This window comes from Mizuhopecten yessoensis, unplaced genomic scaffold (genome assembly GCF_002113885.1).
Source record: "Mizuhopecten yessoensis strain PY_sf001 unplaced genomic scaffold, ASM211388v2 scaffold9561, whole genome shotgun sequence".
NCBI lineage: Eukaryota > Metazoa > Mollusca > Bivalvia > Pectinida > Pectinidae > Mizuhopecten > Mizuhopecten yessoensis.
The window spans coordinates 306,311-324,417 of record NW_018408109.1 but is presented as its reverse complement, the minus strand read 5'-3'; the positions used below and the strand labels follow the sequence as shown (position 1 = coordinate 324,417).

At 36.5% G+C, this 18,107-nt stretch overlaps 1 protein-coding gene across 2 annotated transcripts in view; it reads left to right on the top strand.

Annotated features, from left to right (window-relative positions):
• The window catches only part of LOC110458354 (selenium-binding protein 1-A-like), a 32,966-nt gene extending 20,928 nt beyond the window's left edge, over positions 1-12,038 (top strand). The window contains exons 8-11 of one of the 2 annotated variants that reach the window (XM_021510013.1): positions 491-612; positions 749-814; positions 3,718-3,863; positions 9,547-12,038. In XM_021510013.1, the coding sequence (XP_021365688.1) occupies positions 491-612; positions 749-814; positions 3,718-3,863; positions 9,547-9,736 (524 nt within the window). In that variant the 3' untranslated portion in view covers positions 9,737-12,038. Of the gene's footprint in view, positions 1-490; positions 613-748; positions 815-3,717; positions 3,864-6,217; positions 8,998-9,546 lie in introns of those variants that run through there. The other variant, XM_021510012.1, reaches the window with a different exon arrangement.
• The last annotated feature ends 6,069 nt before the right edge of the window (positions 12,039-18,107 follow it).

The following is an 18,107-nucleotide window of genomic DNA, read 5'->3' as shown; positions in this document are numbered from 1 at the left end:
CATCTACGTATACTTCATTCATAAATCGAAGCCTGAATTCAAAATAAGAATTTTAAATATATATTGATAAGACCATTAATTACCGTGTGTGACGTCAATGAAGCAAGTAACGCTAGTTAAGCCCTTTGGAAAAGTATTCCTGGATAATTAAAGCCTTGATATTTGGAACATTCAAAACTGTTGTCCTCAGTTGCTGAAGAAAACCTTGAAAAACTGTTGCCCGAGGCGTTACGGTCCTGTCCTACCATAACATAACATAACAGATTCAACAACAGCCTGGGAAAAGTTTCATCTCTTTACAGCAACAAAACGTGGAAAGTCTGCACACTTCATTCTTTATTTCTTCTGTTCCATTTCACATTTAACATGTCGCAAGAAGGTAGCTTTTAGTGTTCAGATAAAATGTTTAACGTTTTCCGAGTGTGTGTGGAATGGAGGAGATAAACTGGTCATCTCTAACTGCGATATTTTCTTTTCTTTTCGCCCACAGGACTGATCACAGATATCCTCCTCTCCCTTGACGACCGGTTCCTCTACTTCAGTAACTGGCTCCATGGTGACGTCAGACAGTATGACATCACAGACCGACGTCATCCTAAACTCGTTGGACAGGTGAGTGACAAAAGACTAATGCACTGTAATACGTTGGAAGAACATAATCACGCGCAGTTAGTGACGTTGTCTCGTTATGTATTTGTCGTTATTTATTTTAATGATTCATTTGTTCATATGAGATTTTCTGTTGTAGCTGTTCCTAGGCGGAAGTGTTTGCAGGGATGGCAAGGTCAAGGTCACAGATGACAGTGAATTAAAGGTGAGCCATTACTAGTCGGGTCAACATTACAGAGGACAGTGAGTAAATCGGATTCATATCATACAAAATAGTTAGTTAAATTTGGGTTAATAAGGTGACGGTTTTAGAAAAGGGTCAGTTACAGATTACACTTTGTAGTAAATTTAGTCGAGGTCACAAGACAGTTAATGAATGGCTAACTTTTAGGGACAATGTCACGCAAGATGATGAGCTGTATTTAACGTAATAAGATAAAGGATATAAAAAAAAGTCAGTTAAAGACTAGTAAATCTAGTCGAGGTCACAAGACTGTGAAAATGTAGTGTGAGCTTACAGGGTCAAGGTCACACAAGAAAGATAATTAAAATTTAATATTTATTGGTTTGAAATCATACAAGACTGTGAGGTAAAGGTAAGTACACAGGACAATGAGGTAATGTGCTTTCATTAGGTCAAGGTCTAGGTCAATCCTGGTGTTTTGAATAAGAGGTCCAGCTCAAAGTATTTATATTATACTTGTCAATCTGTAGTTGTTCAATACCGCAGTTGAAGATGGATGTATATGTCGTAGTAACATGGATAAATTATCCTATTCGTTTGAAAGCCTCCCTAAAAGTCACTGAGATCCATTGCACAAACGCTGTCAGTATTTGTTACTGTATGTGGGGGTAATCATGTTTAATTCACAAGCGGCAGTGATGAGTTCACATATTGTGTGTATTATATACATATTCGTCATATGTTCACTCACAACGTGCTCTGAATGTTTTTATTGGGCAGCCTTGAGGCGATACATACTGTCTGGGATACACAAGCACGTTGTTTAGAGAACTTACCAACGAGTCTCTCTCTCTCTCTCTCTCTCTCTCTCTCTCTCTCTCTCTCTCTCTCAACCCTAAAAAGATATTAGGGGACGTGTTTTAATAGGTTAATGCAGTATTATCAGGCACTTCTTCTTAAAACAAATCACAGAAATTTTACCTGGATACGGAGGCATATAGTTTGAAATCAGGTGTGTTTATTATCCAGGATCTCATGACCCGAGTAGTGATTTTTCAGACTTATTTTAAGATGACTGAGGTGGCCTTACTAATACCTTATACACTTCTTCACAAGATACACCTTACCAGTGGAAACTAAACGTGTTCTGACTAATGCTATCTTATTCTAGATTATACGATTTGAATTTACCTTTTCTTCTCCAGTCTAACTGATCTACATAAAACAATGTCAGGCAGGTGTACCTGTGATTTCTCCGTGATATCAGTATCAGTCATTTATATCATTTTAACAACTTAACGCGCGTCATTAAGCTTTTAAGTTTCAAACCAAATTGATATTGATTACGACAAACTATGTGAGGAATGCTAGTATATTTTATTGTGTTATAAACTAAATGCCGTGTACAAGCCTCGTGTACTAGCCTGTGTTGAGGTGTAGAAATGTTAGTTTTCTTGTAAACGAAGAGCCTTTCTTTGTTTATGCCTATTAACCCTTTTAAGTTTAGTGTAGTTTGGTTTCCTGATCTCCATATTCTCCAGAAAGATCCTGCTCATTATCAAATAACAGTTCTTTGCCAGGGAATTTTGGGTCAAGCGTACAGTTTTAAATACACATGGATAGTGGTATCAACCTGCACATACAAATATATTTATAAACTACATCTATGTACATTAAACGGAAGATTATTTTCATATAAAAAAGGTTCTGATTGACCCCCTGGTATCATATTTAACAAATGCATGAAATAGAATATGTAATTGTATGTTATATTCAGCCTTAAACGATTTACAAGCCACTGTGGACACTGTACAATTAAAATGACAGGGGAACCCTCCATATTTACTCTAGGGTAAGGCATAGTACCTTTCTCTGACCGAAAGTGTGGGTATATTTGTCTGATAGGGAGAGAAATTAGCATCCAATACTCCTGACTTGGTGTCGTTGTTGTATCTTGATCGGCCAATTCTTCTACAATACTTGCGCAAACGCAACAAGAGCATTTCCGGCGGTCCTGTCCTTATTTCTTCTGTGTGGAACTTTGCCTTTATTGATGAGACCTCTCAGCAACGACGTATCTTTTAGGAACTTTCCTTGGGGTCACATCATGAATCTTTAAGAAGCTTCTTCAATCGCTTGTCATCAACTGACACTTGTAGCGTAGACGTGGCATGTAGCTGTTAAGTCGGATATCTGTTTCGTATTTCTTTTCGATGTGTCAAATCGTCTTCGGCAGGTTTCTCAGGTTCGTGGGAGAAAGTCCTTCATGATCAGTGATAACATTCAGATGCTTAATTTGGAACAATACTGTCAACTAGATTCCTCTTTTATTTCTCTCTTGTCGTTCACTTCAAGATCAAACCGATGGTGACCAGAAATTAGAGTTTGGTCGATGATGCATTACTGTCATGCTCAAGAGGGTTTCCATATCGAAACTGAATTCAAATTGGTCGCAATGGTCACATACTCGTCCATATTAAAGTTGTGATTACCAGTAGCAATCACTCTAGTACATTTTCATTGGTCTTCCCTGGAATAAGTTCGTATGTACTTAGGCTGTTTTGTAACTTTCCTTACCTTGTATTTCATCCCGGCAACATTGCAATGTTCACTGCATTATGCAGTTGTTATCACTCAACTGCATAGCGTCTTGTCGGCTCAGGTATGATGGTAGCGGGTGTGATAGATTCCGTACCCGGTCAGTAATACAGACTGGATATACAGTCCCTTACAAGTCCACAAGTGTTTGCGCTCTTTCCACAAATGCTTCACGATTGCAGTTGTAAATAATGTCGCTACGTCGTAGTTCTACAAAAGCGATTCGAAGGATTAAAAAAACTATAAGCACTTCATCATTGCATACTCAATGAGTTATAATATTTTTTTCATATATTTTGAGAATTAGACGAATATCTTTTTTCCAGGAACAACCGGCGCCAGCGTTCATCAAGGGTAACCGTATACTTGGTGGACCACAGATGATCCAGCTCAGTCTGGACGGTAAACGTCTATACCTGACTACGTCATTGTTCTCATCTTGGGACAAACAGTTCTACCCGGAACTCCTCAGGTAATAATACTACTCTCACCTTAGATATTTGATCCCAAGTAAAAACTTATCTTTTATGTCAAAAGGACAAGACAGTTATTTCGGAACTTCAGGTAAAGTTGTTTTACCTGATTATATTTATACTGTTGGCTTTTAGACCCAGTGCAGCTTAATTGTTGCTGGGCTGATAGGCAATGCACACAAGTACTGCCTGTGTTTATGCACCAAGCCTGTCATAGAGAATGTGCTTGATAAGGCTAACACTAGCAGTAACACGGTTAGTACATTTAAATATGTTTTCATGTAGTTTTATGCTTTATTACTTATCAAAATAAATTGTTAACATGCTGATCATAACACACGCACATTATTGTCAAGCTATAAATTACTCAACTCTCATTGTGTCTGTGTCACTGCCTGTGAACTACAGATCTCACTACCCCCAGTGTGTATATATACACGTGTACTGCATATCTCACTTATCCCACAGTGTGTGTATCTACATGTGTACTTCAGATCTCATTTATTCCACAGTGTGTGTATCTACATGTGTACTGCATATCTCACTTATCCCACAGTATGTGTATCTTCATGTGTACTAAATATCTCACTTCTCCAAGTGTGTGTCACTACCTTTAAACTACAGATCTCACTACCCCCAGTATGTGTATCTACATGTGTACTAAATATCTCACTTCTCCAAGTGTGTGTCACTACCTCTATACTTCCGATCTCACTACCCCCAGTGTGTGTTCTTCATGTGTACTTCATGTGTACTACATATCTCACTTCTCTAAGTATGTGTTCCACTACCTTTGTATTTTAGTTCTCATTCTTTCATTGTGTGTCACTTCATGTGTACTATAGATCGCACTACAGCCAGTGTGTGTCACTACCTTTATACTACAGATCTCACTAAGCACAGTGTGTAGAATATACATGTGTAGTACGGATCTCACTTGTACAAGTGTGTGTAACTACCTTTATACAACAGATCTCACTACTGCAGTGTGTGTATCTACATGTGTACTACTGCCTATCTCACTTCTCCAAGTGTGTGTCACTTCCTCGATATTTTCGATCTCATTACTCCAGTGTGTGAAACTACATGTGTACTACATATCTCACTTCTCCAAGTGTGTGTCACTACCTCTATACTTCCGATCTCACTACCCTCAGTGTGTGTTCTTCGTGTGTACTTCATGTGTACTACATATCTCACTTCTCTAAATATGTGTTCCACTACCTGTGTATTTCAGATCTCATTCTTTCATTGTGTGTCACTTCATGTGTACTTCAGATCGCACTACTGCCAGTATGTGTCAATACATGACTTTTGTGTTCTAAAGACTACCTCCTGTGTACTATATATCTCCTTATTTCCAGTGTGTCACTTCATGTGCAAATATCACGATTTTGTCTGTCTGTCAGAGAAAAGTGTACTACCCAATGATCGCCTTTCTCTTCCTTTTTTTTGTATCAAATGTATTATTTGTTTTATGATTCCGTACATTGGTATTAAATATTCCACTTGTCCTAACTGTTATTGTTACTGTGATGATTTTGATTACACGAAAAAAGTATCCATATGTAATAAAATATTATTTGGCGCTTTTATAACTAACTTATTTATTATAGAAGACGCGTTCTAATCTTTTTTACGTTATACGGGAAGGGTCGTGGATCTGGAACGCATGAACGTAGTACAGAAATGAACGCGCGATAGCTCAATCAGTGTGTAGAGTCAACTTTTCCTTATCGGTTGCTTCAGCCTTTAATTATAATACATTGCTTCAATAACAAAAGTTTCCTGTCGTCTGCTATCTTTGTCGTTGGGGACGTTAATACCATATTAAATTTAATTGTTCTGTTAAGGAAGCTCACAGCAGATAACTGAGGGGGCATGCATTTGGCTGATGTCAAAATAATAGGGGTTTATATTTCATGTTAACAGTTTTTGGTGGGAAAGTCAATTTGATAGGGTCCTTAAGATTCTATACTTCGTCTATAGGGCGAGTGTAAGTATTGTGCCGATGTCAGATTGTTGAGTGACTATATTACCTGTCAGTTTGACGAATGTCTACGCTGTGTGTATAAGGCTGATTTCAGATTTATGAGGGTCTGTCTTTTGTGTAGAGGGCGAGTGTCGGATTGATGAGAATCTTAAATGCTTGTACGGCATGGGTAGAAGGAGGAGGTCAGATCGACTAGGATGAACGGTGAGTGTGTAAGAGAGGTGCAATATTTATGACGTTCTACAATGCATCGGTAGGGCGGATGTTGACGCGTGAACGGGAACATTAAGATCCACGACCCTTCTGATACACACAATATGTACTTGCACTTACTAACAATTTACATCCGGGTTATTACAGTCAGGGTACAATGATGCTAGCCATCGACGTTGATACGAGGAAGGGTGGACTCAAACTTAATCCTAACTTCTTTGTGGACTTCGGAAAGGAACCGGACGGCCCAGTGCTAGCCCACGAGATCAGATACCCCGGAGGAGACTGTACCTCCGACATCTGGCTCGCCTCTACTGCCCGCAAACCGAAACTTTAATTGTTATGGCAACGTGCTGTGCGCATGTTCAATAGTTCTAACATTGTATATTGATAATTACAATGTTTCTATACCATATGTTCTGCCATGCGCATGTCAGATAAACAGAACATCTTTAAAAATATGGTGGTAATTGATGATGTTGGGGCATCGATACCTATATGCATGTTTCTTCGTTATACCGGGATATGTTAAGACTTAAGCATACGTGTACTTTACCACTATTGTTGTTGGTGTAAAAATACATTTGTTTAAAACATTATTGTGTTTTTTCTTAAATTCTTCATTATTTTCCCTTTTCTTTCTTTTCGTGAGAAAAGAACCCTACCTCTTACTGACATTGTGTGATGAAGCGTGTTTCTGGTCGGCTGTATTTGCTATCATAAACACACTGCTATTTAATGTCAATCAGTTATCGCACCAAAATGATAAACGTTTCAATCAAGCGGTAATTTGTTTTCAAGGATGGTTTAAATTAATCTACATTCATATACAAATTGGCCTGATAACTAAGAATACAATGTTAAGTAGGATACAAGTTGGTGCGTAGTAAGTTACTTTTAGACGTTTAACTGATGGTTTGATTTAACACTCGATCAAATTTCATCAAGGATGGCAGGTTCTTAAAGTCTTAAATTGACCTTTCGAACTTTTGCACTGCAAAGAGCATGCTTTTTTAAAAATTTGATGTAGGAATTCAGCCATCATTTGCATAAAAGAAGATATCTATATTGTGAAACCTCTAGTTTCTGGGTGACGTCGTGGATTTTACCTTGACGTGCCCCTTCAATCTTATCTAAAGATATTTTCAGGTGTTCTTATTCATTACATTATATATTTCAATAAGGCAGTCGAACATTTCAGAAATAGTGAGATATAACGAGCCGGGGACACCTACGCTAATCTGGCGACTTAAAGTGGAAAAAGCAGTAGCAAAACAGCTTTGGCAAACTGCTTGTCCTTAACGATCACCAGCGGGGATCAAATAACGTGTACTAACCAGTAAAGCTGGGGTGGCTTGTAATCCTTCATGTATAAACATACTTGGGAAGCTTGTATTTACCAGTTACTCACGCTTGGTGCTTACATTACATAACATTACGATATAAAGATGCCGTAACGTGTTACTAACATGTACAGCTGGTCTTGTCGCCATTGAAGAATGATTTTCGTGACAAGGTGAGTAAAATATTATATTAAGTGATGATCGAATTATATATTCTTTTCCATTACCTTAGCAATGTGACATCGATTTGGTTGAACCTGAAGTCCTCCCTTTTTGCAGTTTTTCTTTGTTTTTGATACGGATTAATCCTGTTTTGAGCAAGCAGTAGGTGCATTTCTGTTCACGAACCAGGATATAACAACAAACATAGATTTGCCAAATAATGAAGAAAAAATTGGCATTAAAAGGTACGATGATTGGACAGGTGATGCAGTTTAAGTCGGATTTCTTAATTAACTCTTTGTGCTTTAGTCCTTGCATTTAAAGTCGACTACATGTAGAGAATGCCTATTCACTCGGTAGTGTAATTGGAAAACATGATTTGAAGACTGTCTACTTCCCGTTTGCATATTTTGAAGCTTAGTACGATTTGTCACTGTCGCCTTATTTAAAATAATTAAGTATTTTGTCGCTTTCATTATAATATCAATTTGTCAATGATAAACTCTGTTGCAATTATGGCCAAACAAATGCCAACAATAGTATGCATTCTATCGACCTTTTGTTGTATCGTACAGCATTTTCATATGACCAGTATATTTGTCCAAGAGTCAGCCGTCATTTCAAGAATTCAAAAGAAAATATCGAAATCAAAAAATTGCCTTGAACATTATGAACACAGAACGACAACATTCATTTTTCTTTTATGAAATCTGGTACACAAATTATAATTAACAGATAATATCGTTAACAGATTCTTTTATACAAAATATATCATAAATTGCTACCATTGTTCATCCAATATCACAAATTGTTGTTAATATACGAAAACGATCAAAAACAGTTTCTATTGTACAAAAATGTCATTTACAACTTCTGTTATACAAAATATAATCAATAACTTATATTGTACAATTAATTATTTGAGCGTTAACTGGGATGCAGTTCGTTCAGCTACAGATGATAACCAAAATAACCTAGGAACCGCCTTTACACCGGTCTGGTCAAACGTAACTTTGTAAATGACAGGATAAGTATTTAGCTATCAATCAGCTAAATTCTAAACTTTAAAAACACTGAAAGACAAAATATCACTTGCACTGCGTAATAGACAAGGATAACAATTTAAAATGCCTCTAGAAATCACTTAAGTTAGATCATTGTGTTCACCTGAGCTAAGTGCAATGTGTAATCAAATCTGGCCACAAAAAGGTAGGTCATTATAAGTTTTCTAGTTTTTTAGCATATTATATATTTCTAATAAGGTAAACAGTGACATTGCGTATTTTTATACATTTTGTCAATTGCAGGAAAACTTATCTGTTTGAGTAAAGAATTACCGTAATAATCCTGCAATTTACCCAGGAGATCACTAAAAATATAAAGCCGCACACACCAGGTATCAGGTATTGCGTGCACTATACTTAGACCTGAATAGGACCTTGGTAGCATCTGTCATATCATGAGAGGAATATTTCTACATGTACCTTTTTCAATCATCCTGAAAATGTCTAAGCCGATCAGTGATCAACTACGATTTCAAATAACCAGAAAATAAACAACTGCTTAATTTATTAATAAGACTTTGAGTCAGGGCAATCATTTTGATATCTAAGTTAGATATGTAGCTCTATATCAAGCAGATATATGTTCGAAAATTATTCAAAGAAGCTCCGAAGGATTTTTTTGTTAAACATGTGAGAATTTCTGCTAACAAAAATGCATCCATCGACACATATTTCAGATGCATATTTGCTTTTTAAGCTGATCTTTAATTATTAAATGTAATACAATTCTGTTTCACTAAATCTAAACGAGCTTTCACCACGATGTAAACCTCAGTAAAGGATTCCTTTAAAGGGACAATTTGGAGATTTTTAACTGCATGTGGTGTGTGTAAGACAATAATGATAGTTCAGACAATGTCTCTCTACCATTTATACTATATATACCAGGCATTTGTCCTTTTAACAGCAAAGGCACCATGATGCTGGCCATTGATGTCGATACTAAAAATGGCGGTTTGACACTTAACGAAGATTTCGTGGTGGATTTTGGCAAGGAACCAAATGGCCCTGTCCTGGCGCACGAGATCCGTTACCCCGGAGGAGACTGTAGTTCGGACATCTGGCTCGCCACAACTATCCACAAATCAAAAGTGTGAGGTCCTTATTCAAGTGGACCGAGTAGTGACGTGTATCGTTTAGTAAGACTATTGGCACTCTCACCAAGTCTGTATCAGTCCGACCTACCAGATTAGAGGAGTCGGGATTGACCACGTCAATCCACACACCACTCAAAAGCACACTTACTACTCCCTCTAATGACGTTCGTATGTATACATATTAGACGAACCCTTTTTATTCTAACACATATACACTTTACTTTGATATGTTTCTAGCAATATTAATTCAAACAGATACATGTACATTGATTAAAGCAGGATCATGTTGTTATAATACTCGGAGCAATATAGTTTCTTGATATTTTTCAATATACATATATATTTAAGTTGATAACATATTACTTTCCCATTGATTATGTGTTTTTGTTGTTACAATGGAGTGAAATGAAAACATTTATGACACTGTTGATGTCTTTTGATCCTGGTTCTATGCTACCTTGAGCAGAGAGCCTTGATAATAAATAGAATCACCATGATATGAAGAAACATTTCAATTTCCTCTCTAGTTAGTTAAGACAACAAAAGATACAAGTGAGAGATACAGGGCCTACGGAATCTTTTACTTTCATATCACATTGTCATACATCCATTTTTTCAGTGTCATAATTGTCAATTCATTTTTTATTTATTAATTTTATTGGATATCTGTCAAATTATCGTCAAGATGCTGGACACTAAGAACAGTACTATAAGTTTTTGCTTTTTAACTATTTTTTCTAGATTTGTATTGATCATGGTATTTGTCCTACATGCAGAGATGGGTTTTCATAACCATTAACATAGAATGTAAATCCTTACTCTTTTGAAAATGCTTCCTGTTGTTTTTAAATCTAAAACAAACAACTGTATTGTATTTGACGACATTTATTAAGTTCTTGTTTACCAGTGAATCTGTCGCTTACATTGGCTAATATGTAGTGGTGTAGCCATACTCAAGTTTATCTTACATACTTATTATAATGTACAGCTGACATGTTTTATGCAAAAATAATAGAATTGGGAATCTATTTGATACAAACGTTATTATTCACTATTTTCAATAAACAAATGTCGGGACAAAGTCATTTAAAAATCGATATTGGTGCGTAAATTTACCTTGACAATGTGACGGAGTCACTGGTTTGTCGTTAGCTGGGGTACCATAGCGTAACAAACTTAATTCTATTTAAAATTTACTGACATCTGTTTACATATGTACAATCACAATACTTTCACTCAAAATTCACAAGTTCTCTTTATAACGTACGTCCTAAATCTAACTGTTCGAACACAATCACAGCAAGTATAATCATATCGCTCACTCAGACCTCACACAATATTCTGTTCCGATGATACTGTAATATACGATATACATTCACAAAGAAAGCACTACTTCACAACCATATATTCTTACTTGCTATAATCCGATGCTCAATAACAGCCAACGTACAACGAATTGAATGCAGGTTTGCGCCAGCTAAAGAACGAAAATGAAATGATACATGTACTTAATATTTAATGTAAACTAATAAAATACCGATGCATAAACAAAAACACAATTCGAACTCAAAATCGGTAAAACTAGGGCAAAACACAAACAAAGGATATCTAAATGGAGAACCTTGGAAAAGAACAATGTGAATGAGACCATGAAGGTCTTCCGGAAGGGTAGGCGTTTTCGATGTCACCTGCCATGTCAATCTATGTCGAATCCAAGTAATACCGTAAGTCGATAACAAAGTAAGCCGGAACACATAATATGAAAGTCGGAGAATGAATGACACTATAACATACATCTGGCGTGGGGTTAAAAAGAATGCAATCCAAAAAGGTCAAACTACATTTGGAATAGGTGAGTTTGGGATTGCATTAAACCCCTTACTTATATCAATTAACAAAAAGGAGGAATACTGGTTAAATTCATATAAGTAATGCGTAAAGTATGCATACATTTGTGTTATGAACCGTATCACTACTGAAAAGATACAATTGTGGCCATCAAAGTTATGACCTTTGTAACTAAGAAATCCGCCAGCAGAGTCTACCGTCTTGTATTTTAGATATACGTAAGACACGTACTTAAGATAACCCCTAAAAATTCGGTATCTTTATAGTTATTTCCGAGTGTCGAAACGAGGGGAGAGTTAATAACATCACTTTCGTGTCAGTAAAAAACATCATTTGGTCATTATTAGAATCCCAAGGGAAAACGTTACTTTGTATATCATGCTTAAACAACCATACTATCACTATTGTGAACCAACTGTGTTCAAGAAATAAATTCTTTCACAATGAAAAAAAACCCATCTTCTTTTTAAAGATGATTAGAGATTCTACTTGTCACAGAATTACTGGAGACGTCGGGGTGAACGAGCTTTGGTAATGGATGTGTCGTTGAATGGGACCATTTTGGTTGCAGTAGTGTGACGATCGGAAGGCGATATTTTGAGGACAACGTTACCCCTGATTTTACGCCGTCATGGGAATAGCGATATTTTTAACAGTATAATGCATCAGCACAGGTGTTGGATTGTTCAATTAAATCATCCGATTTGTCGCCCATATTGCAAATTCGGAATATGTTTTGGTGACGCGTAAGGACACATCAGTATCAGCAATCTTACTTGCATGAGCTGACCAAAACGTTGACTGATGTAAGGGACAACATCCTTGCTCGCCTTATTTTTCGGTTTCGAATTTCAATGCGGCAATAAATCCGTTATGGTGAATAAAGAGTCTTCCCTCCCAGATCCGGCCGCTGAAGACATTGGCAGCTCTAGCAATAATGTCATCAAACGGGCTCCCTAATTTTGTGTACATTTCTGACAAATTCCCCCAATAATTAATATTTTTAAACATTAACTCGCAATGGACGTCTTTAACTAAAAAAATATGTTCTTTCCTTAATTTTTACCATACTGTAACTTAAATCTTTATCTTTATCTCTCCCTCCCCCCTGTGACACATGCTTAGGCACTGGTGACTGGATGTGACTAGGTACTGGTACTGGTGACTGTTGAAGAGGTGACTGAACATGACTGGGGCCGGGCACTGGTGACTTTTGAAGAGGTGACTGAACATGACTGGGGCCGGGCACTGGTGACTGTTGAAGAGGCGACTGAACATGACTGGGGCGGGGCACTGGTGACTGTTGAAGAGGTGACTGAACATGCCTGGGGCCGGGCACTGGTGACTGTTGAAGAGGTGACTGAACATAACTTGGCTGGGCACTGGTGACTGTTGAAGAGGTGAATGAACATGACTGGGCAGGGCACTGGTGACTATTAACTGTTAAATGTGGGACCCAGAAAGATCAGAGCAGCTGATGTCTCTGATGTCGTAGTGTGACATCTCGTAACGACAGTATACAACGAACTCCATGAAATGTCCTCTGGGGCAAAAGGAACAAATATATTCCATTTGTACCCTGTTTATGAAGTCCAAATCAAAATGCATATTTCATGCTCTCTATGATCTTCATATGACACAAAGTCATCTGCGGCACACCAGGTGTTAGATTTCTAGAGTCTGGGCAGCTTAAATGTTTTGAGTTTTGAGTGAAAGTAAAAATTGTACTGGTAATGTTTGTCATTATAATTTGGTATATGCTATGACATTGATCTTATTGACACATGACGTCTGATTAAATATGTACACGTGTTCGTTAAAGGTATGCTAGCAGTCATTGTTTCATCTGTAAATGGCCATTTACTAAGTTGTATGTAACTAATGTGCAGAGTTAAATAAATTAGACACTCACAATATTTTTCAAATGAAACTTTTCATTGAAGAGATATTCATTTAAATGTTCATAGTCATGAAGATTTTTTTCTAAAATAGGGATGTTATGGTGATGCTTTTCAGAAGAATAGTCCTGAACAGGTTGGAAAATTCGGAAAGGAAAATGGACAAATTATACATGAAAAAGAGAACTTAATAGAGACATTGTATGATAGACAGGAAACTGGCCAAAAATAAAACAGAATTGATGTACGGTTGTAGTTTACCATGGTAATCTTTCCCTTTTATTTTTGCTAAAAATGCTGACAGAGAGTCATCAGCAGCAGTCAGTTGGTCACAAATTGGTGTGCTGCGATTACTTTAAATGGCTTGTGTGTGAAATCAGCTGACTGGTTGCTCGTGAATCGTTGTAATCATAGTGTATTCATAGTCTAATGGCAGTTGTTTTCAGTTGGTAGATCCATGTACAGAACAAACCTCAAGAATGTTAATATATGTACATAACAAATGCACGTTTGATAAAAGACACAGGAAAAAAAAGATTTACAATACATTGTACAGCCGTTTTGTTCTTCAATGTCTCTTCGGTTAATCGAACAGCCAAACAAATATAAATCTAAATTGTCACAACTACTGTAAGAAGAGTGGGGCAGGTGTGTTGAATCTCTCAATTCATTATAGTAAAAAATTAAGGAGTACTGGTTAATTTTGAATTAAATCATTAGAAAAGTGTGCCTATTTGAAGTCACACGAATCATAGATGTACGGGGAGGGACGATTGAGCTGGTTAACTGGCAAAATCCTATCGATTCCTTGGACAGGTTGGAGATACTCTACATGCATGTACGCTTTCTTTTTTCAGAATGATGCTTGCGAAATAATTTTCTTAAACGTATTGAATAATGGTTTGTAGATCGATCCTTCTTTTAAAAATTACCCATACACAGTAGAGAGAGTAGCTTGTGGTTGGAAGGAAAATATTCCCCACCATTTTTACAGTAACAATTCTTGTAAAGACAGAACAAAATTTACCTTCCGTCTTTTTGCATAAAGCCCTGTCATTTTAAAATAAAACTCGCAGGGGGTGTTAGCAGTATTTTCAATTCAATTTTGTGTTTTTCCATAGCCGCCCTAGATACTAGGCATATAGAGTACTATTTCTGACTGAGTTGAAATCGGTTGTTATGCAACAGACAAGTTTTGGTATGTTGATGGAACGGATGTCGAAATACTAGAACATATTTTGCATATTTCTTCGACGTTTCAGATTTCCGATGTTGGGATGTCAGTTAGTTCTCGTTCTTTGTAGACACTCGATACAAAGATATGTGTACTTTAAGTCACGTTCATTGTCTGCTGTCTCATGTGCAGTGAAACAAACACGCGAAATACATTGCCTGTAAGCTCTATTCATCCTTTGACAAACCTATGCAAGTCAATGCCTTTACTAGTTCTTCAGTTACTGGAATGTCACGAACCCATTGAATGATACAGTCGGAATTCCAATACCCTTACCCCGCTGATAAATAGGTTAGTGTGAAATTTGCTATCTAGGTTGTCAGTCGATACGCATCCTTAAGTTTAACACCGTTTTGGACATCAAATGTGAGGACAAACTTTGGAAAAGTGCATTATAAAAATTAAAAAAAATTGCAAGTATAATTGCCTAACGTGTTAATAGCATGCTAATTGTTGGTGTAAGCTGGAAGAGTTTAATGTTAATTTGGTTAAATGTCGGGGGGGGGGGGGGGGGGGGGACAAAATCATGCCTTTATGTGCGAAATGTAAAGAACAATAGATGAAAAAGATTGGATATTGGTGAACTTGGTGTTCCATTAAAAAAACACAGAAGAATACGAATTTATAACCAAAATGTCTGACTATTCATTTATTAACAAGAAATATAATTCATCTGAAATACTGTAGATTGTACATGTACCTGCATTAACCAGTTCTTATACAAAACCCTATAGATAAATTAGATAGGTCGCAAATATTGTGCTTGTTCACTTTCTGCTCTCAAGTACAACACATAAATACAATACGAGTTATTTGGTATTTTGCGGAATAACTACTGTGCAAGAAATTAGAATGATGCTTGTAAAATAATATTCTCCAAACAAATTGTCAGTAGGCCATTCTTCCAAAACTTTGCCAATGGTCAGTGAAGATACCTGTCCATGGTTGGAAGGTGATCATTTACCCACATAATTAAATAATTGCGTACTATTTTTTTAATTTTTCATGTATACCTCCAACCCCTTTGAATCAATATATATAAGATATTATATAATCAGAATGTGTCTGATTCCATTGCCGCCCGAGGCCTTGGCTGGCTGACTATTTGTAGAAACATCAGGTATACCGGTAAAATATATCCATTATTATTGAATTACGTTGTATCAGTTTTGGATCAATAAAAGGAAAGGCTTAGGTAATTTCATCTTCTTACGTCCCTCTACAAAAACAGCTATTCTTATAACATTATGAAGCTGCATCTTTATTTCCGCTAACTTTATTAAACGGATCCACTGTTGAAGGTATTATTTATTTGCTTATAGTCAAATGCTAACATAGGTTATATAAAAATACGGAAACAAGTAAAATGATATATTTTACAGACGACATCTATAACAAATCGTTTTTGTTGTAGCTCTGTTCAGTTGATTATAATCACAAACACCACGTATCGATTCAACGACGACAAAACCTTTATATCAACATGTATTGAAAGAACAATACATGTGCATTTCAAGAATACATTTTATTTACAACTTGGTAATTGGTGATTGTATTACACTTCTATACTTTTCTGTTACACTGTGTTAAGATTTTGCTATAATAAATGTCACAGACACCACATATATCGATATTATTAAACACTATTTATGACGGAGTTGAATTCGTCTTTCCCTATCTACACAGTGTACCAATTTGTGCATCGGACATTTCTTGTATAGTTTATAGAATGGATGTTTAAACTTCTAAAGAAAAATATTTTGCTTATCAATTTTACATTCCACGAGAGCGAGGTTAAAGTGTAAATTAAAGTTAAATTTGTAATGTAGGTTACTAGTATGTTACGAACCATTCAACCTACACAACAGATTTCTATACCCTGACCTCCACTGATAAATAGGGTAGTGTGTAGATTTTCGACAAGATTTTAAAGTGTGCACTAAGTACAGTGGACTATGCGCATACACGCGTAAGTCTTAAACACAACAACAAGTATTGGTGTCATTGAGAGCAGACGATCGAGGTAACCGGTAAACGTCGGGGACAGAAACATCGCCTTTATGTTTCTATCGAGGTAGTAAATGTTGAGAACCAAGGAGGCCAAGGATCATAATGAACTCCCGGTTCCATTACAAATACAGAAGACTACGAACGAATAAAACGAGAAGCCAAAAGCCATCTCTGGACTCGCGCGTTTTTGACGATTTGGTCTCGGTTGATTTGATAGACTCGGTGTAATAACCGAGGCCTTAGCTAGCAAGCTATAATACCACAGTAATTGTGTATAAAACCCACCATTACGTGCTTTGAATATATGGCAGTTATTGTACCGAAGCGCCCTAATTCACACAGGTATTCCGGGTGAATAGCATTGTCGTTATGTTCATGGTTATGTTATAGTTGTAAACCAAATAAGTAAATCGTATGTAATTAAAATAGACTTTACGTAGTTTGATTTTTTTGTATTGTGGCTAATATCCATACCAAGCGGTTGCGCCTGCCTGGTTTCCGCACTATTTGCAAAACTTATGCTGTGAATGACATTCCCTTTTTAATTTGTCCTGTATATTGCTTACATTTGTTCCCGGCCTATATTGATTCTGGATAATATCAAACTTTGTACCCAACAGAACCGGAGGGGCGTGGTAAGGTAAGCATATCACAAACCGCATGGTACACGTACAAAACCAAAATTAAATGACAGATGTATATAGATTGATATTCACGTTATGCATAAACATAACATACACATTAACACAACTTTAATAATAGGAACATTAACTTTTTGACATAGAAGAAGAACCCTTCATCTGCCCTCTCGAAAAGTGTTAAAACAGACCTCAAAGTTCAAAATGTTTTAGTAATTATGATTTGATCGGAAATTTAATAGCCAAAGGTCATTTTCAGTCGTTAGGTTTAGTGACCGCTCTTGGCCACACAGAAGTTTACCGTGGTACAGAAACGAAGAATAAATGCTTCGGATGTGCCTGGCCACTTTCGGCGTACCAAAATATATATATCTCTATACAGGAACGAAGTATGCATGCTTACAATATACAGAAACGAGGTATGTTTAAAACACAAACGTGAAAATTATACAGAAACAGTTCAAATGTGTCGAATGTGCTTGGCCACTTGCGGTAATCGATGGTTACACTTTCACAACCATCTCAAATATATACAGTTTCATACGTCCGACCGAGCTTAATTCAGCTTTAATTATATTTATAGTATTAAAAGGATTCACCAGAGAAATGTATAAATGCTTGTTGCATAGGTGTCGTAAATACACAAATATTTTTCATATTAATTAAAAATTCAATATGTTAAGCGACATGCCATGAAAAGAATTATGCACTTCATGATTTGGACTGTTTAAATTACTGGATAT